This window comes from Amphiura filiformis, chromosome 6 (genome assembly GCF_039555335.1).
Source record: "Amphiura filiformis chromosome 6, Afil_fr2py, whole genome shotgun sequence".
In the NCBI taxonomy this organism is placed as follows: Eukaryota; Metazoa; Echinodermata; class Ophiuroidea; order Amphilepidida; family Amphiuridae; genus Amphiura; species Amphiura filiformis.
The window spans coordinates 46,018,372-46,040,097 of NC_092633.1; the positions used below are offsets into that span (position 1 = coordinate 46,018,372).

The following is a 21,726-nucleotide window of genomic DNA, read 5'->3' on the forward strand; positions in this document are numbered from 1 at the left end:
TTTTATGACTGCAATTTGGCGTTTTCAATGCGTTTTACACGTATCATGAAATTAACGCAAATATCTAGTAACGCTGCTTTTAGAATTTTTACCTGATCGTCGGCTTTTGCAGGCAACAGAATGCAGATTGGGTCACGATAGATGTCGTATTCCTCTATGTGGTTCACTCATTGATAAAATGAGTTTGCATTCCTTGTAACAACACACACATTGCCGTCTGGAAACCGGGCCTGGAACTGATTTTGGGACAGCCATAGACATCAGTGCCGTATCAAATCTCATAAAAACCACACGACTGACGACTATGTGTTTATGTTTCCCGCACGAAAGCTTGTGTCTACATCTATGACTATACTTCTTTGGAAACGTTGACCTTTGACCATTCTTTTGTATAACGCCCTGATATGACCTTGATATGTTCGCTTGATTGGGTACGTTATAGCATCCATTTCATTGAGTTGTTAGGACTTGGTCACTAGATAATGCTACAGGGATAACATGGTGTGTGAGCATGGTGAAAGACTCATTATTGATTAGGCGCGGACATATTAAAGGCACAGGTCCTTTGCGTGTATAGCAGAAAATTATAATAGAATGTTTGGAATTTTGCAAATAAAATACTAACTGCATTCTGTATTTATTTATTTATTTAGGCCTATGCCTATTTATTTATTTATTTATTTATTTATTTTTTATATTAGTTAGTAATATTCCATGATACGTTGGTTTATTATTGATTGATTGATTGATTGTTGATAACTTGAAAATTTGATTGATTGATCGATTGATAGTCATTTCACATTATATTCCTAGTTTATAGGCCCCTGTGGAACGTCTATTAAATTTGAATAGCATCGTACATTAGATAAATAAGCCTATTTTTGCAAGGCTAAGAAAAAAAATGAAATTTCTGGACTGCAAACTTATTTGGCGCGCGATCTGAGCTGGTCTTTTTCTGGTGGCTGTGTCTGTTACAGGCACACTCCCTCTGGAATCCAAACCAGGTTCACGCTCATTACACCTCCCTTAAATGGCTATATAATTTTTAATACCGCTGGTCTTTGTTTGTTTTGCCGAAATCAGGGTTACCAGGCATTTTGTATAGGTATGTATAACTAACGCACTGAATGGTCTATTGTGTCCGATTTGAGCGCTGACGTATTGGAAAATGTTGCCAATCAATATTCATGAGAGTCGGTCATTTCAAATGTTCAGTTTTAGTCGTGGTCATTGACTTTCAACAAACAGCTTCCATTGCCAATAACATTAAAATAAAAATTGGAAATTCAGCTTATTAAATGAACGTGATACAAACGGTTACTTTTAGCGAGGTTGAAATTCTTTCTTTCAAAATTCAACACAGGGAAGTTGAATAGCATTCTTGTAATATACAGTAAGCCAAAAAATTAAGGTACCAGTTGTGTTCACCCTTGTATATCTTATATAAAGATTATAACAAACAGCCAATGCCTGTACTCTTTAGCTCTGATTTAAGACCTTGTTTGTTGAAATTGGTTGAAAATTAAAGAAACCGTGGTCTAAAACCTAATAAAGAAATGAAATAAAAAGTTGCACTTTTGTGTTCTAAATCAATGAAAGCAAGACGCTAATTTTTACGTGTTAATCAATGGAAGCACCGCGCTGGTTCTCTTGTTCGTAAACGCATTGTGTACAAATCAATAGGGCACGCAACGGAGCAAACTGCAACTTTTACATCGGCATCTTCCTTGGGTTTTTGGATCGTCATATCTTTATTTCTTGAACAATTTCTTAAAGTCTTAAATTCGAGCTAAAAGATGCAGCTAACGGGCTGCTGGTTCCAAGTATGACATATCTGTCTTTGTTTAGGATGTAAAGGGGTGAACATAACTGGTACCTTAATTTTTTGGCTTACTGTATATGTGGATACACAATAATCATCTAATTCTATGCATCTTTAGGTTTTTGGAGTGTGCTTGTCTCATTTATCAACCATTGAAGACACCTGCAGCATCCATTGTATTCTACTTCGTTTTGTATTGCAAAACCTGAAAGAATTTTGTCATGTTTCCGGCGTAAATTCAAACATTGAAGTCAAGTTGAAAATGTAAACAATGACATCTGATCATGAGTGGATCAGACAATCCATGTAATGAAACTGCGGTCATTAACATTATAAAACTCGTCAAACAATCAATATGTCAAAAGATAAATTACAGGCAAGAAACACATGTAATCGGTAACTGCTATAGCACGCAAATCTTGTGCATTTATAAATATCGAAAACCATCTCAGAGCAATCAGACAGCGTGTCCTTAGCATTGTTAATGTTAATGTTTTTGAATATTTACATAAAAAGCTTAGAAATCAAACATACGTGGGGTTATTTATTCCCGTTTAATACTTTATATGTTTTAAAGGCAGCAGCATGGATGAGTGCAAAACGCTACAGACACCGTAAACACTACAAAATGACCATAAATCTGGTTCGAGGGGGATTTAAAAAATAAATAATATGAAACAGAAATTGCCGACCATAATAAGATGATAAAATCACGCCTTTTACATATATGACGAAAGAAACAACCTGAAGGAGGGTGAGTTTCAAATGGAGATGCCAATGTGTTCATTTGAAATTCATACTCCCCTTGTGAAATATCTTCCACACGGGTAATTTGAAAACAGCACGATGTCATTTTATAGTTTCATTTACCTGAATGGAATATATATGACGATGCAAACGAGCGATTACTGATGAAGGCCTAGTGCCGAAAGCTTGTTGGTATTAAAATCTGATTAATCACTTTTTAGAACAGGTAGATAAATAATAATGTTACATAATATGCACATGACCCTTTAAGTGGATAGGGGCTTATTATTCCATATTAGTTTCATGAAAAACAGAATGTTCTTCTTATTCTTTAAAAACACCCAATAAACACAATATTGATGCAATATAGCCAGGAACGCTGAGATATAGAATACTCATTTCGAATGTAAACTGCTCGGATATCCACTTGGGATATCTCTGCATCAGAATGTTTTTTGAAATTCGTATCGTTCTCCACTGAAGTCATGTCAGCTGCGTGTTTTCTTACTTTTGTCATCAATGTAGCTGGTGTTTTTCCTGCAGAATCTTATATGATCTATTCTCCTTGGAGACGCCTTTACATTTGAATATCACACTTTCATTTTAGATCGTCATATTTATTGACGATGAAAGTATTAAATCCGGTTTCCTCGGCTTACTGTGTGAGTCGAGCTTAATATGCAACCGATAACCTACGATGATGATGGGTGCAGTAACACGATTATCCTAGGTATTGAAAAATTAATGTTGGAGAATTGTTTCAAATATATAGCAATAGTAGCACAATATCATACAGATTCAGATTCAGATTAAATTTATTTCAATTCGTGGCCCGGAGGCCAAATTACATGAAATATTACAATTATAATGCATTATATCAAAAGACATAAAAACCATACAATCTTACATTGAAATGCACAGTAAGTTTATTAAAAGAAATTAAATTAAATTAAAAGAAATTAATTGCACTTACTGAACCAGCCCTGCAAACACTCCAAAAATAAATTCTGTCATAAGCATACACAGACCCATCCTACACACACGCCCCACACTTCCACACAACCATCATATTTCTCCACATAACCTCCACATATTCTCACATCCAGATTTCCAGCCCCCCCCCCCGCCGCCCCCCCCCCCCCCCAACCGACATATGTATGACCCACCCCCTTCTGAAGAAAATGACAGCCTGCCCCTGGGCTGGCTTTAAGCAATTGAGCAAATCAGGACGTGTTTTTAAACAGAAATAGAAAACTATTTAGTGAGATTTTTTTTAACAATTGGGACTCATCACATATTAAAGGCATCATAACATTCTCTAGGAAGCTTCTACAAATTTTTGACTCTTACTACTTTTGATCTGTATTGCGGCAATACAGCAGTTTAGATTGGATTTTCATAATCAAATCACCTGCATCATTTACCCAATTTTGCAATCTACAGTGAGAATGTACTGATTAGATTTTCAATGATTCGGTGTTGGATTTTGTGTATTTAACATTACATTTTTGTCCAATCATTGTTTTATATTAAAAATTGCAATAATTATTGTTGGTGTGTTTCCCAAATTGAACAAGGGCATATTATTTGTGATCCTCATTAAAAATTCTAACACCTGGATGCTCTGTTATTGTATACAAATGTTGAGGTACACCATACCTGCCAGTGTTATATTTATCATTGTTAATCTGTTAACTTTGAATATTTTTGTGTTGGCACAACTGGGCAGGGTCTCTTGTCTTTCTTCATTGGTTGACAAGGGCCCTGTTGCTCATTCACTGGACTAGTGCCCGGGACTAGTGAGGTGGATTAGCCTCCACTAAAAGAATTGCACACAATCTTGCTTTCATTAGTTGTGGGCAAATTAGGAGTGGTTGTCTTTTATCAGGTAACATTTTATACAATAATTCAGTTTAAAGTTGTAAGTAAATAACCCAGCAAACACAAAAACGTTTTAAATAAGTTATATTTTGGCTTTTGGTTTAGGTAAAAACGTTTTAATAACATTAAAATGTCGGGTTATATAAAGGTCATGATAATGTTTTAAAACGTTTTGTATGAAAACACACCACAACAATATTTTTAAATGATTTCAAAAAATGTTATTGTAAACTATTTTTGCAAACATTTTTGCCAAATATTGTGTCAATACTTAGATAACATTATGTTAAAATATTTGAACCCAGCAAACACAGAAATGTTCTTAAAATGTTTTTTTCAAAACCTTTTAATAACATTTAAATGTCGGGTTATATAAAGGTCATGAAAACATTTTTAAAACGTTATTGAAAATATTTTGGGCAAACATTTTTCGCAAAATATTTTTTCAACCCCAAAATAACATTCTGTTTAGAATGTTTTGTATAGAGTTTTCAAGAATGTTTTTTGAATGTTATTAAAACGTTTTATACCCTTTATATAACCCGACATTTAAACGTTTTCAGTAAAACATTTTTGTTTGCTGAGCAGTAGATTATCAAAAATGTTTTTTAATGTTATGCAACCGTTTTATACTCTTAATATACCCTTTATATAACCCGACATTTTAACGTTTTCTTACAACCTTTTATAACCTTTTGCAAATGATGTCGAAAACGTTATGTGTTTGCTGGGAAGTTCAGATCAATAAAGTGGCTTCAAAACGCGGCATCAACTTTTGTGTTGGACCCCCTAAACGCGATTCGTGCGATTCATTCTCTGAAAAAAGACCTTTTTTCCTGGTCACGCATGTCTATAAAACTTAACTGACCCCCCATAGCCTGTTGTTGCTTGAGAAATGTATGAACTATATTTTGGATATAGGTATATATAATTATTTTCACATATTTTAACCCAAAAAGAAATGTGTGAAAAACATTCTTTGAGAGATTGTTTGATTGGTTGGTTGATGTTTTCAACTCGTACCCATATTTTTCCATTCTAATGCAGCACACGTGTTTTACCCCCATTGGAATGGTCCAAAAATGGGTCTATTTGTACAATCCCAATTATTTCAGTGGATTTTGTGTATTTACCATTACATTTTTGTCCAATCATTGTTTTATATTAAGAATTGCAATAATTATTGTTGGTGTGTATCCCAAATTGAACATATTAGGGCATATTATTTGTTACTAAAACTAGAGGGGATCATGATACATATTTATTCAAGTGATCCTCATGAAAAATTCACCTGGATGCTCTGTTATTGTATACAAATGTTGAGGTACACCATACCTGCCAGTGTTATATTTATCATTGTTAATCTGTTAACTTTGAATATTTTTGTGTTGGCACAACTGGGCAGGGTCTCTTGTCTTTCTTCATTGGTTGACAAGGGACCCTGTTGCTCATTCACTGGACTAGTGCCCGGGACTAGTGAGGTGGATTAGCCTCCACTAAAAGAATTGCACACAATCTTGCTTTCATTAGTTAGGTTGTGGGCAAATTAGGAGTGGTTGTCTTTTATCAGGTAACATTTTATACAATAATTCAGTTTAATGTTGTAAGTGAATAAGTTCTGATCAATAAAGTGGCTCCTAAACGCGATTCATGTTGCTTGAATGTATGAACTGTATTTTGGATATAGGTATAATTATTTTCACATATTTTAACCCAAAAGGAAAACATTCTTTGAGAGATTGTTTGATTGGTTGGTTGATGTTTTCAACTCGTATCCATATTGTTCCATTCTAAACTTCAATGCAGCACACGTGTATTGCCCCATTGGAATGGTCCAAAAATGGGTCTATTTGTACAATCCCAATTATTTCAGTGACGCGTGAGCAGATTTTGATAGTTTGTGCACCAACTTAAAGAAGAAACGTCATGATTCTTGAATCTACAAAAAAGTTTTGATTTTAATGCGGATATTTGAAGTTACGTCCACTATTCCACAGGGCATATTCTTATTGAGACACCCTGTATAACAACGTAATGCGAATATATTTCACACCAAAGGTTTATCGACGTCTCTATTTACATTGTCCTCCAGAAAAGCCACAACACTGTTGAAGAGTTCCACATTAATCACATTTTTGTATACCTACAGAGCTTAATTCTATTTACGTGGGTGTCAACTGCAGACGCCATGTTTAAAAAAAAAATTTCAAATTCAAAAATTTCAGAAATGTAAATTCTCATCACCATATTTGGAAGCAGCATGAAAAATGTATTAAAATGAGTACAAGCAAGCCTAGTATTGGTTCAGTAGTTCTTAAGTTAGCTCTTGATATTTAGAGAAAATATTATTTCAAAACTTGAACTTTTTCCGTTGAAGCGCATGGCTAGCACGCAGAACATTAAAATTGTGTTATTCTATTTGCTAAATTTGCAGTTTAGTTGAAGTTAACTACGAAAGAGTCTTTCGGGAAATCATCCGAACCGATTTTCAGTAAATCAACGGTTTAATTCAATCATACTTAATTTACTTTGGTGCATTTGCACTTTCATTTTCTGCACAACTCTCCATCTTCAAATTTATGGCGAATGTATATCTTATTATTTAATCGGTTGGTCGTTTTTTGATTATTTCTTTTTGCTGAGACTTTTGATGTTCTCTCGCCCGGTATACTTGTACTACCTCCAGACAGATGTTCAACATTTCCGGCAAAGGTACTCAAAAAGCACTTCTGTGATGCCCTGATGCATTTATGTGTCTATTGGTGCTGCTGACACCATTATAGCTAATAATTTTAAAAACTCCTCATAAGTAGATAGCAATTATAATTTGCTCCGTCAGCAGACAGCAAATATGATGCGCTAAAAAGCAAATATTGCACTACAGCCTGTTTCAAAACAAAATTGTGCAAGTAGAAAGCGCCGTTTTTAGCAATTAGACAATACTGTTGTGACATGATGCTTACATCAACGTCAAGGTAGCAGTCCTAGCTTTTAAATACCGTTTGTTTAGGCAATCCCTTTTGTGCCACTTTTTTAGAAAATTGAACAGAATGTTATGTCCAAATACCTTTACAGTACAGTTAATAAACGAACTTTCATTTGTAGGATTAAAAATGATTACTAGTATGGAAAAAATGCTCAGTAAAATTGTAAAACGTATATGATATGCAATATTTCGTTGACATGATTTTAATTTTACAACAGAGTGTGCAATATTTGTCTGTCTTTTAACATGTCTTGAGTGACAAAGAGAACAGTATTTACCATGATAAAATCATTGACATATACATTGTATTTAATTTTACAGCAGAATGTGAAATTTTTTTATCTTTTAATCTGTTTCAAATGGAAAAAGAGAATCATTATACCTGTATCATGATAAAACAGTAAAAATCAATTTGTATTGTTGTGTAACCGATGCATTCTTTTGATTTCACGAAGGAACTCTTGATAAACTTGGTGCTATCTTTGATTTACGAGTACGTGTACAGCCCTCTTCCCTAGTAAAATTGGCACAATTGTGATTTTACCCTTTCGTTGTTAATTAAACATATCTTGAGATTAAAACAATCAAATTAACAAGAACAAACGGCGGTTGAAAGCTAATACTGCGCCCTTGACGTTGATGTAAGCATCACGTCACAACAGTATTTCTAATTGCCCAAGAGGGCGTCTTTTACTTCCACAATTTGTTTGAGACATGCTGTATAATGCAGTACATAGCAATTATAATTTGATGTCTTTAGCAGACAGCCAATACGATGCACTATATCTTTTCCATTGAGGAAAGTTCTATTTTTGAATTCTAAATTATGGAAACTAAACTACTTTCTTGAAGAGAAGAGGAAGTTAACATCAAATTACAGACCTTCTTGGGCATGCACATGCTGTAAGAAAATGTGTCCCTGTCATGAGATCTTCCAATTCAAGGTGCTGCACCTGTATGACATGCGACATGCGGTATAGGAATTCTTCTGCCATGGTACTGCAAAGGCATTTTGAACTTATGTTCAACAATTCTTCCAGATAGAAGAAAGCTGCCATTTTTACCGCAGTCGTATTAAGGTTGGTCTGAACCCTGGAATTATGGAAACTTTTGGGCCTCATAACTGCTAAATTGTTGGTCTAAAGTATATAAAAGTAAACATATTTAGAATGGCAAAGACTTGATAAGTTCATCTGTGAAGTCAAATTTGGGCCAAATGGCATTTTTGGCCCAAAATCCCAAAATACTGTTTTTTGGCCCACTTCTTTTTTGTATATCCTACCAAAAAATTCATGGGCCAAATTTTTTTTTTTTAATTAATTTTTAAAACTAGATAAAAATATTTAGGAGCCGTTTTTTCATTTTTTTGAATTTCGACCAAAAAAAAAAATGCTTAATTTTCAAAAAAATCATAAAAAAAACAAACAAAAAAAACGCCTCCTGGATATTTTTATCTAGTTTTTAAAAATTATTAAAAAAATATTTTTGGCCCAAGAATTTTTTTGGTAGGATGTACGAAAAAGAAGTGGGCCAAAAAACAGGTTTTTTTTATTTTGGGCCAAAAATGAGCATTTTGGCCCAAATTTCACCTCACAGATGAACTTATCAAGTCTTTGCCATTCTAAATATGTATACTTTTATATAAATTACACCAACAATTTAGCAGTTATGAGGCCCGAAAGTTTCCATAATTCCGGGGTTCAGACCAACCTTAAGGATGTATAGCTATGGGGATTGGGATGCTTCACACCATTCCATATTGACAAAGAGTTTCAATTTATGAATGTTTAATGTTAAATGTCAAGCTTTTTAGATATAATAATAAAAAATAGTAGTAATTTGTGATTCAAAATAAAATATGGAGCTCTGTGTAAAAATTGTTGCGGCTTTTCTTGGGCACATGCACTCTACAATCCGCGAAATTAATAGTTGGCACACTTGCACTAAACAATGGAAATGCGTGCCATATTACAATTGTGGAGGCGTGGGAAATATGCATGCAATATATGTGAAGTACAGACTCCCCCCTATATCTCACTCTTCCCCACTCCCCATCAATCAATGTTGGAGCGTCTCACGGACCTGTTGACAACATGGCTTGGCCCAACATTGAATTGGGGAGCGGGGCACAGTGACATCGCCCCGATATCTTCATGGTAGAAATCGCCATGGTAGGTTGAATCCACAGCCACCCATGGCCATTTTATTCGGACCTTATGAGATGCATAATTAGCGAAGTGACCTGACTAAGGCTACTGACAATAACCGGGGTAATTGATTTCTCGCTGTGTGAGTAAGCTTGTATACGACATTGCGGTCAATGGTTATACTGCCTCCACTGAGTAGTGAGTGCAGCTATAGCCTGCTGCGCGCTGTAGTCCGTACAGGACCAACGCAATATAACATTAGAGTTTTGGTCAGATTTTGAGTTCAAAGCGCACGGTCAATTTTCAAAGCGCACGCTAACGACTATCATATCTGTTCAACACGTATTTTCAAGTGTATGAGACCACATCTGGTTTCTTGAGAAAAAATCATTTGCGGGAGATATTCATCATTTTCTAACCCAGTATCCGAAGATTTTCGTCTGATATCAAAATCGTGCATAGCAATTCACGTGTATCGATCCCGTGTATTCATTTTAGTGTCTCTGCTGCACCAAATAATTATTAGCCAGGCGATGTCGGTGTGCGGGGGATGAGATATACCAAAAGACAGGCAAACTGTGCCAACCTTTTTTTCCTGGATTGTAGATTCCAAGGTGACAATGGGGAAAAGTAACAGTATTTATATTTAGTATATAAACAAAGTTAATCATTTGTATAAGGTATGTTTTGTTTCTCAAGATGAATGTTGAATTAACAGTAGTCCCCGTTTCCGATATTACAGCCCCTAAAGTTTCAAATTCCGTATCGGTAAATGTGTGTTGCCTTTTTGGATATTGACGTCTTAGAAAAGGGGCATGCATAACAATATGGGATTTCGACTCTATAAATGGGCCATAGTGCGCACTTGTTTATTAACAGCCTTTTTATATGTCCTGATACTTGTAGCTACTATTGCTTAATTTCCAGTATCTCTAGACCCTGTCCCCTGAGGGTGTTACACTTACGCACGCTCTTTCTGTTTCGTTGGTTTCCATCCCGTACCAGCGTCGTGTTGTTGCTTTCAGCTAAACGGTTAGGCCTACATTTTCTGATTTAAGTTCAGTAGAGCAGTCCATCAAAACACAAAATATGAAGCAGATTTTACATTGTTATAAGATATTTATCATGTGTTTTATCATGTGTTTTATCATGGCATAGGCGTTACAAACTAGGACAAATTTGTATAAGTGTTTTCTCTGCGATATTTTCCGTTATTACACTAATTGACAACAGCGCCCTCCGGCAGTCTTATATTTAACTTTCACTAAAATTCAAAAAGAGCTTAGTTTGAAAACACGTAACGTGGAACAAATAAAGTAGATGGAAGGAAGGTAAGCCCCGGAGGTAAGCATGACTCGGAAGTCGAGACCCCGAGCGAGCGACTATGCGAACCATACCTCAACAACATATCGCTCGGAAGTCGAGACCCCGAGCGAGTGACTATGCGAACCATACCTTACATCGCTCGGAAGTCGAGACCCCGAGCAAGCGACTATGCGAACTATACCTCAACAACACATCCATTCATTCTGGTAATGGTCTGTTTTGAACCGTTTATCTTACTATACAATGTACGACGAGCCAAAATAAATCAATTTGTTGTCTGGTTTAATCATATTCCAAAAGACAAAATGGAAAACTAATGTATTACCTTGTAAAAGTTGATTTTTCACACCTCTAGAATGCTGCTAAAATAAGAAAATATTTAATGCTAATTTATTGCACATTCTAGGGAAGCGTGGTTACCTTTTTTCAGAATTCAACAATATTAATAATGGTATCTCTATTATAATAAACATTAATGTTTTAAGCGGATAAAATCCAAAAATATGGTACGTTTTCTGTCTTTGCTTGTCACGTGGTATGTTGAACTAATGAAGTTGCGATTATATGTTCAAATTTTCAAGATGGCACCATGATAGCGGCGCAGTGCAGCGTTGGTTCGAGCCCCACCTCTGCCGAACTAAATTTCCCTTTTTTTTAAATTTTATATTATGTTAGGGAAATGTGGCTGGGAGAATTTTTGTATGACGAAGAGTGGTGTGATTCTTCTCATGTGTCCTGCTTTCGAGTATATGTGACCCGTTACAGCAAAAGATCCCAAATTTATTTTATTTTTAAAAGGCACCTTAAGTCGGGTGCTACATGTCTCCTTTTCTAGTTCCAAGCACATTCTAAACCAATCATTAATCCTATTGTTGAAGAGGATAATATTGAGATTTATCTGTGCGATTACCACTTCTGCATGAATCTAGCATTAATTCTGCTTCATCAAATCACCCTTTTCCGTTTGAAATAAGTTAGTTGGAGTGAAAATAAATCCACATGGAAAAATATTGTTTACATCATCATCAGTCGGCTGCGGAGCAGGCGACTACAAGCCTTCTCCAACCAATGCGATCCCGGGCAAGCGAAACAACCCTGCTTGGCCGCAGCATTGTTGTTTACAGGTTTGCCCATATTTTGCATTGTGGGACAATAATGTTTGTTTTTTTAACTCAATTATGCTAAAACTTATGGAAAATCAGTTTTTACGTAATGTTAGATTTTACAAACTGATTTTGTTTTTAAATACTTTAAAGATTAATAATTTTTTTCCAGCTTTTAGGAATGATTTATGATATTAAGCATATATGGCCGTTCGTTTGTTTTTCCTGCAAAATAAGGTTGTTTAGCGATTTGTTGTGCACCTTGCTCAAAGCTTGCTTAAACGTTTAGACTAACTTTCAGGCATTTTACTGTAATTTTGTTTTAAAAAATTGGACAATTGAATACCTAAGAGGAAGAAGGGCCCAACTCCATCAAACTGTTTATGAGATATTAAGAAAAAACTCCATGGAGTTGGGCCTTTCTACTATATATGCAAACCATGATTTAAATGTACTTGGAATAATATTTTAGAAAGTGGGTTTTGGCCCTTCTTTCACACACAAGAAAGAACAGTCTGCTGGCAATAAAATACTGGGTCTAACTCATTTTTGTAAAATGCTGTGGACTTGGGCCCTTCTTCCACGCGGGTATTCAATTTACTGCAATTTTGCTGTAATTAACGCACATGTGTCCAAAAGTTCAAATAGACAAACACCTTCAGTGATTCATATAATTGTTTCAATCAAAAACATTGCATTTCGTGAAATAATCGGTTGTTTTGTCACTTATCTCCACACTGGGTCAACTGCATCTGGGTCAACTGGGTCACTTGCTCTCCTATGGTAACGTGACGTCGCAACTTAATAGCATTATCATCTAAGTGTGGTCGTCGATTTTGACTAATCTCGCAACTAGCAAGGAATGATGTCGATATTTCATTTAATTGCTCATGACATGATATGGGAAAGACCTTGTTAAGGAGGTGCTACACCCCTACACCCCTGGCAAATTTTGTGCCTACTTTTGCATTTTTCTAAAATAATTAGAACACATTGGTGACAAGTTAGATATGTATATTATAGGAGCAAGGACTACAACTACTGTACTGAAAATTCAGCAACTCAAAGCAAGTAGTTATTGATTTATTGATCAAATATTGGTTTTCCCTCATTTTTGACTGTAACTCCACAACTGTTGTCTGTGCTGAAATTTAATTTCCAGTGCAGTAGTTGTAGTCCTTGCCCCTATAATATACAAATCTTACTTGTCTCAAATGCGCTATAATTTTGGAGAAAACAGCAACAATTGGCACCAAATTGGGTAGGGGTGTAGTACCCCCTTAATATTTTTTTTTGTAAAGATTGACAAATGTTACAAGGTTTGGTGCCCCCTATAATAACTCCCCCATTAGGCGCCATGCCACTGCCATCCAACACACCCCCACTATCTCATACACTTAATTAAATTGGCGGCACGCGATTGTTGAATAGCCTTTCATATGGATGGAAATACACTTTTTATAACAAGTGCTATTCACCAATCAAACAACACGTAATCTAACACAAATACCATAAATACGGTATACACATTAGTGAACACACTAATCGACAGCACGCGGTTGAATGCAAGCACTAACATTAAACATTAAAACAAGAAAGATGTATTCAGTGAGTTTCAATTTAGATTGAAACATTGATGAAAACATATTTGATTCATTTTTTCCTTATATTAAAAATACATTACAAACACTTCAAAATGACATTTACAATTTGAAAAGGATTACATCATGTGACTATTATTATTCTGTAATAACAACGCGTGATATCGCTCGTTGATTTAACAACATTGCAAGTCCATTAGCCATTTAGCAATACATAAATTAAGAGATGTATATACAGGGTGTCCCAGAAAACATTACCGAATGAATAAAAATGAACGTAAGTCGAGAAATAGACATCAGAATTAAAAAAATAACACAAAGCACATAGCCAATTTTATTGTGCATCACATACGAAAAATTTTTTTTGATTCGGTTGACTGGTTGCGAAGAAATTAACGATTACATAATGCGCGCATCAATGCAGTTCATTCCAAGTTTGATTAACAGTAGGTATATCATCCCAAAAATAAGCGCAGCAGAAACATGTTATTTGACGCTTTTAATTGAATCATCGTTATGAATGCTTCAAAAAACAAAAAACAGAATTGAAATCGGATAATGCAAAGTGATGTAACGTCAACTTGAAGATACCCGGAAATCGGGTGAAAACCTGCCACAAATTGATATAAATGGCAAAATGGTAATTTTGGGATTTGTAATGCTTATTCGGACACTTACTTGAAAAGGTAGCATTGATTTAAGTATCACAGATTAATTGCATATCTTTCCGGACTTCGTTAAAGAAAACAAGATTAAAAAATCTTTCCTCGAATAAATGTAATAAATCCACCAAATATACAATTTTAGCCATTTTGACCAATCTGCAGACAAATAAAAGCTTAAAAAATGACCAAGTCCAGCTAATTAATATGCAAAAATAATGCCAACAGAGAACCGTACATGATATGAGGATGCGGTTTTTTTTGCACACATAAGTACCCAAAGTTCTTTCATTTGGTAACAAAAATACACAAAAAGTCATTAATTATGCAAATTAGCTAATTACATCTAATTATATATTTATGCCATTCTTATGTTAATTAGGCATATGTAATTTTTACTTTTTTTAATGTTTTATTTATGTTTTATTCATACAGCATGATTTTGTCAAATATGAACCTGCTGTGATGTTGAATAAAGAAACTGCAGTTAATTGCCTAATTGCACCGAGTTTTCAATTGGTATAGGGAAGTGTTTCACTCATTGTCCAAGGAAAAAAAATACATGATAACAAACACTGGTATTTCAGACCGGTAGTACTAGGTCCTCTATTTCGAGAGACCTATATTTATTGATTTATGGACGATCTAAAAAAATTCATAAAACAGGTCTTAACTCTTAAACTAGGCAGTGTTTAATTTCGGCGGAGTTGATAGTGATTTAGGAAATGTTTCACCTACCATATATTAAAAAGACAAATTATTGTGATCAATGAAACATAACGAGGAAATCGTTTTTTGACATGTATGTTTTCAAAAATTGGCCAACTTTGATCCGCACGCTTTTTGATTCACTGTTATGTATGCGTGCACAGTATGACAGAATTATTGTGCAGCCACTGTGACATACCTATTAACAGGCGCCTTTTACTCGCTCACCGTTTCCTAAAGTCCCGGTCTCACTATGACGGACGATAAGCAACGAAAGGTGACGAACGTGAAAATCACAAAATGTTGACGGCAAAGCGACGACAAAAAGAGGAAAAACAAGATTCGCTGACGAGTGGGAACGACCTTTAGCGACAACACGACGGCAAGGGACGAAAGGCTGCGGCAGGAAACGGAGACTAGCGACCAAAACCGGACGTTGTCTGGGCGGTGAGTGACGAGGTCTTGACGGAGCCCGACAACAAGCAACGAGGTCAGACGGCTGGCAGCGGATTTGCTTGCGGCAAGGAACGGCAGTTGACGGTGGATTGCGGTGATGATGACGTGACTCAACAGCCGACATCAAAGCATGTGTGTGTGCGGGTCGTATAGTCCCCTTTGGCGTTCCCACTCTTCACAACGTTCTGATCATCCACTCAAAAATATCAATATCAATAATAATCACAAATATTAACATCAATATCAACAATAATCAAAAATGGTAAAATCGATATCAATAATAATCCAAACTATTAATATCTATATCAATAATAATCAGGATTATTAGCATCAATATCATTAATAATCAAAAATATTACACATATCAATAATAATCAAAAATAGTAAAAATTAATATCAATAATAATCCAAACTATTAATATCTATAGATATCAATAATATATCAATAATAAAATATTAACATAAATATCAATTATTATAATCAAAGATATTAATATCAATATCAATAATAATAACAAATACTACACATATCAAAAATAATTTTTAAAAATAATATAAATATCAATAGGAATCAAAATATTAAAATATTAAAATCAATATTAATAATAATCCAAACTATTATATCAATATCAATATATCAAGAATTATCAAAAATATTATCATCAATATCAATAATAATAAAAAATGTTAATATCAGTATCAATAATAATCACAAATATTAACATCAATATCAATAACAATATCAATAATAATCAGAAATATTAATATTTTGATTATTATTGATATTATTTTCTTTTATATGAACTTTAAAATTGCATCGTGCCGGGTAGTCTATTGAAATCGAACTGACGTCAATAAAACGTCAAACATCGCACAAAAAGACTTGATTAGAATTTACAGTCACTCATCGTGAGTTGCCGTTAGTTGTCGCTGAGAATCCGTTAGCGACCGCAGACGGCCGAAATTATTCGTCGGGAAATTTTCAACATGTTGAAAATTTTGTGACGACAAAAAAGTAGTTGTGATTCCGTTCAAATTTCGTTGGAGACCGCAACCCTCATTTCTTTGACGTTTCCATACCGTGCGAAGCCGTCTCTAGTCGTTTTGAGGTCGTCACAATTTCGTTGGTAGTCGTTGTCAACGACCATAAAAAAAGACTTGATTAATTTCTACAATCCTACAAATGCATATATCTATTTCATGAATCGCACAAAAGTTTAAAATCGTTGACCATCGTTTAAAAATCGTAACCCATCGCAGACCACCGTTTCAATGCCGCAGGTACTCGCAAACGATACTCGCAAACAATATCCGTCACTCTCCGGACAAAAAGTCACTGTCGCACCAAGATCGTTACAATTTCGTTGCTTGCCGCAACGTGTCGTCAGGGTTCGAGATGTGACGTCGCTTGCCGTTGTTTATTCGTCAATGGTCGTTGACAACGACTACCAACGAAATTGTGACGACCTCAAAACGACTAGAGACGGCTTCGCACGGTATGGAAACGTCAAAGAAATGAGGGTTGCGGTCTCCAACGAAATTTGAACGGAATCACAACTACCTTTTTGTCGTCATAAAATTTTCAACATGTTGAAAATTTCCCGACGAATAATTTCGGCCGTCTGCGGTCGCTGACGGATTCGTCAGCGACAACTAAAGGCAACCCACGATGAGTGGCGGTAAATTCAAAATTGCAATTCGCAGCTTAACGTCGCTTGCCGTTCACCCCTATTCGTCACAGTGTGACCGGGCCTTAAAGTTTGTGTATCTCATTAAATTTAGTCCACAATATCTATTTTATAATCCGACGGGGTTATGTTATTCATGCTTTCACTGAAGATGAATAACAGTTTGTCCGAGAAAACTTTGATTTCTGCAATTGGAAGCTTTCCAGCTTTAATTATTTAGGTTGTGCAAATATGTTATATTTGAACTTTCCAAAGAACATTTGAGCCAAATAAGAATGACAATGATCAAGTGCTTACAGCTTTACGTGTGATTTTTATACTATGCAACATTAATGTTGAAGTTTTAAATGATTTAAACTTTGCATTACAATATCTTGGAAATATTCCAAAAACATTAATGTGTGTGAGAAATTTTTAAGCCAGCTGGAATTCTTTATGCAGTAATTCTTTATGCAACATTTATGTCAACATTAACGAAAAAAGATATTTTACAAGTATCGATCATCATCTTACATGCAAGCTTTCATTTTCAATATCGTGAAGGTTTCAAATTTGAACAAAACCTAATTAAATGTTTTGCAAGAAACAGATTGTTTAAAAAGAATGAAAAGGATTCGTAATCAATCAATCGATTCCAGTAAAATTAGCGCATGAGATGGAGAATAAGATATGCTACATGTTGATTTTTAGATTTTTGGATTCTGATGTTTATTTCTCGACTTTTTTTTTCTGGGACACCCTGTATTTAAACATCGAACAACATTCAATCTCAAATCCCTAGTCCTAGTTTCATTATGGATAGACCAGACCAATCAAAATTGTTTCAGTTAGCAGTTAAATTGCTATGGCTACCATTCACACATACACCCCCACCCACACACCCACACCCAACACCGCCCCACCCACCCCCACGCACGCCACACACAAATACCACATACATTATTGGTACTCATCATGTCCAGAATGTATAGTTTATGACTTGTTTTACAAATAATCTACAAATTATTTGGATCTTATGTTGAATTTTGATGTGTCAGGCTCATCCATTATCGATGAAAACTGATGGGTGCCAGTAATTTTGATACAGCTTGTACCTACCAAAAAAAACCCATCCCACCCCACACACAAAATATATATTTGATTGATTTTTCAGAAATAGGAGAAAAGAGGGCGCAATGAGGGTTCTGCTATTTTGTTGTTGTTATAAAGAGTCTTTCACGAACTTACAAATCTCAGAAGAACTAGTAGCTTTAACAGAAAACCCGTAAAATTATGCTGCTGGAAATATATTAAATATGGGGGTTTTGAATTCAATCGAAAAGCAACAGGTTTATAAAATCTTATAAAGTCGTATAATATTTGCACATTAAATTTGAGCTGAAAACCGTAAAATTATGCAGCTGGAAATTAAATATGGGGGTTTTGAATTCAATCGAAAATCTTATAAAGTCGTATATTTGCACTTTGAATTTGAGCTTGCTTGCTAGCTGCTAGAACATAGTTTAAGAGGATTAAGGAGTACAGTAGTATGCATTTCGAGGCTCTTATTCTGACGACATGTCATTTACACGCACCCTTAACCTGACAAATGATAACCAATGATTAGAAGCTGACGTTAACGACCTCTAAAGTGGTTTGAAAAATAGTTGGTATTTTAAAAGGATTTTGTTTTTGAAAAAGGTGAAAACGAGATCAAAGTTAATTACATAGCAACCTTTACTTTGTCTAAACCCAAGAATTAATGTGTTATATTGACATTTACTTATCGATTCACGCTATATGATGTTTTTACATTATGCATATTAAACTTGACGTGCAAAATGTCACGGCATATCGCCACTGGTGGTTTAATTAGGTGATCACGAGAGATAAAGGTTTATTACATAGCAACCTTTACTTTGTCTTAACCCAAGAATTACGAAGATACATTAATGTGTTATATTGACATTTTGTAATCAATTTTTATATTATACAGATTAAACTTGCCATCTAAAATGTCATGACATAATCGCCACTGGCGGTTTTATTAGAAGCTTGATGTTAACAATACAGGGTGTCCCAGAAAAAATACCGGGCTAATAAATTTGGACGTAAGTCGAGAAATTGACATCAAGATCCAAAATCTAAAATTCAGCGTGTAGCCCATTTTATTCTGCATCTTATACGCCAATTATACTTGAATCGGTTGACTGATTGCGAAGAAATGAGCGATTACATAACGCATGCGTCAATTCACTTCATTCCTACACACTGTAACTAGTCCCTATACTGACTGTAATAAAGTCATGAGGCTCGTACACTTGTATTTATAATAATTATTACAAAACAATTCTCAATTTTGCATGAGTTTTTAAAAAATATTTTAAATAATATTTAGATAAACTCAAATTATTTTTAATATACTGTCAAAGCACTTAAATAAAACTAAATAAATATTTATTACATTATTATAAATGTTTAAATATAAATGTAGTGAACAGTAGGTCACGACCTTGCAGCGGTTGAGTCAAATCAATAGCTCTACACGTTTATGACCATGACTTAATCCACTTAGTCAATAAAGTTTATATTACTGAACATGTTCTTCAGGACTGTTATTGAAAATAAAGACAAATTTCATAGTTCTAGTCCAATAAAACAGCACTTACTGTGGACGTTTCGGAATCTGTCAGATTCCTTTATCAACACTGATGTTGTTGTGACGACCTTCTGTGTACAACTCGTTGTTGCTTAGCAACTTGGTTGCCAGTTGGTTTCTTCAGGAGATCGTCAAATACGTGAGTTAGGTTGTATTGCCCCAGCGATCAAAGAGCTTAAGAAAGTTGACTCTATTATAATCTTACCGGCTGACAAAGGGAGAGCTACGGTAATCTTAGACAAAAATGACTATGATGAGAAAGTTAATAACATGCTCAGTGACACCAAAACGTATGAGGAGCTTAAGGGTGACCCCACACCAAAGTATAAGAAAAAGCTTGTTGGTATTCTATCTAGACTTGTTGATGAAGAGAAAATAACAAAGGCAAAGTACAAAAAGCTCTACCCCACAGCTGAAAATGTACCAAGACTCTACTGTACCCCCAAAATACACAAACCTGGGGCCCCACTCCGACCCATTGTTGACTACACTGCCACCATTGGTTATGAAACCTCGAGATGGTTGGCGGACATTTTAGGTCCCATGGTTGGTAACTCCGTCCATCACGTGGTCAACTCGAAACAGTTGGCGGAGGAGTTGGTTAATGTAGTCATTGAAGAGGGAGACATTCTGAACTCGCACGATGTAGTCTCTCTTTTCACCTGTACCCCCATCCACAAAGTGTTGGAAATTGTTAGAGAGAGATTAGGTAAAGGTGCTTTGAAGGACTACAACAAGTTGCAAGGGTTCAGCCTAGCTGTTGATGATGTGGTAGAATTGCTGGACTTTATATTATCGACCACTTATTTTACCTTTAGAGACAAGATTTATAGGCAGCGATTTGGTGCAGCTATGGGCAGCCCTGTCTCTCCGCTAGCGGCCAATATTTACATGGAATTTTTGGAAGAGTCCGCTATTGCCACAGCCCCCTTCGCGTGCAAACCCAAGATGTGGAAACGCTATGTCGATGACATTCTCGAGGTTGTTAACAAGGACGCAGTACCACCGCTCACAGAACATCTTAATCAAATTGATGATACCAACTCCATCAAATTCACATATGAGCAGGAAAAAGATGGAAAGATACCGTTCTTAGACACTTTGATAGTTAGACGCGACGATGGCACAATAAAGTTACTGGTATATCGGAAAGCCACCCACACCGACCAGTACCTTAATTTCAGCTCCCACCATCCGCTACACCAGAAATTGGGTGTTGTTCGTACGCTCCTGGATAGAAAAAATAAGATCATAACCGAAGATAAAGACAAGGAAGAAGAGGAAGTCACTATCAAAATGCACTTAGTAACTGCGGCTATCCTTCTTGGAGTTTTGAGAAAGTCAAACAACAGATGGACACACCAAAGCAGAAGAAGAAGGCAGTTAAGAAGGATGAAACTACCAAGTCAAAAGGCCTTGTCGTTATCCCCTACGTAGAGGGCGTGTCGGAGCGTATCGCGAGAACTTTGAACAGTTACAATATCTCTGCTGCCATGAAGCCCCATTGCACCTTAAGAAACATGCTCGTGCACCTTAAAGATAAAAGGGACCCGCTCAACACCACAGAGGTTGTTTATTCCATCCCTTGCAAGAATTGCAATGAAACTTATGTCGGTGAGACGGGGAGGAAATTTGGTAAGCGATTGGAAGAACATAGGGCAGAGGCAGATAAGGCGTGTGTTAACGTTCGTACGAGAGCAAACAGAAAAGCATCTCAATCAGCTACCAACAAATCGGCCATCACAGATCATGTTCTCGAGAAAGACCACATCATTGACTGGGAGGAGGCTAAGATTTTAGGCAAAGAGGCAGACAGATACAAACGATGGATCAAAGAGGCAGTGAAAATCAGACAACAGGGCACCACCATGAACAGAGACGAGGGGCAATACAACCTAACTCACGTATTTGACGATCTCCTGAAGAAACCAACTGGCAACCAAGTTGCTAAGCAACAACGA

The 21,726-nt window shown here is 35.7% G+C and overlaps 1 protein-coding gene across 1 annotated transcript; it reads left to right on the plus strand.

The window, feature by feature from the left end:
• Positions 1–20,035: 20,035 nt before the first annotated feature.
• LOC140154554 (uncharacterized) lies at positions 20,036–21,202 on the plus strand. The gene has a single exon (XM_072177121.1). It carries the CDS (start codon positions 20,036–20,038, stop codon positions 21,200–21,202), a length of 1,167 nt encoding a protein of 388 aa, XP_072033222.1.
• Positions 21,203–21,726: the final 524 nt, after the last annotated feature.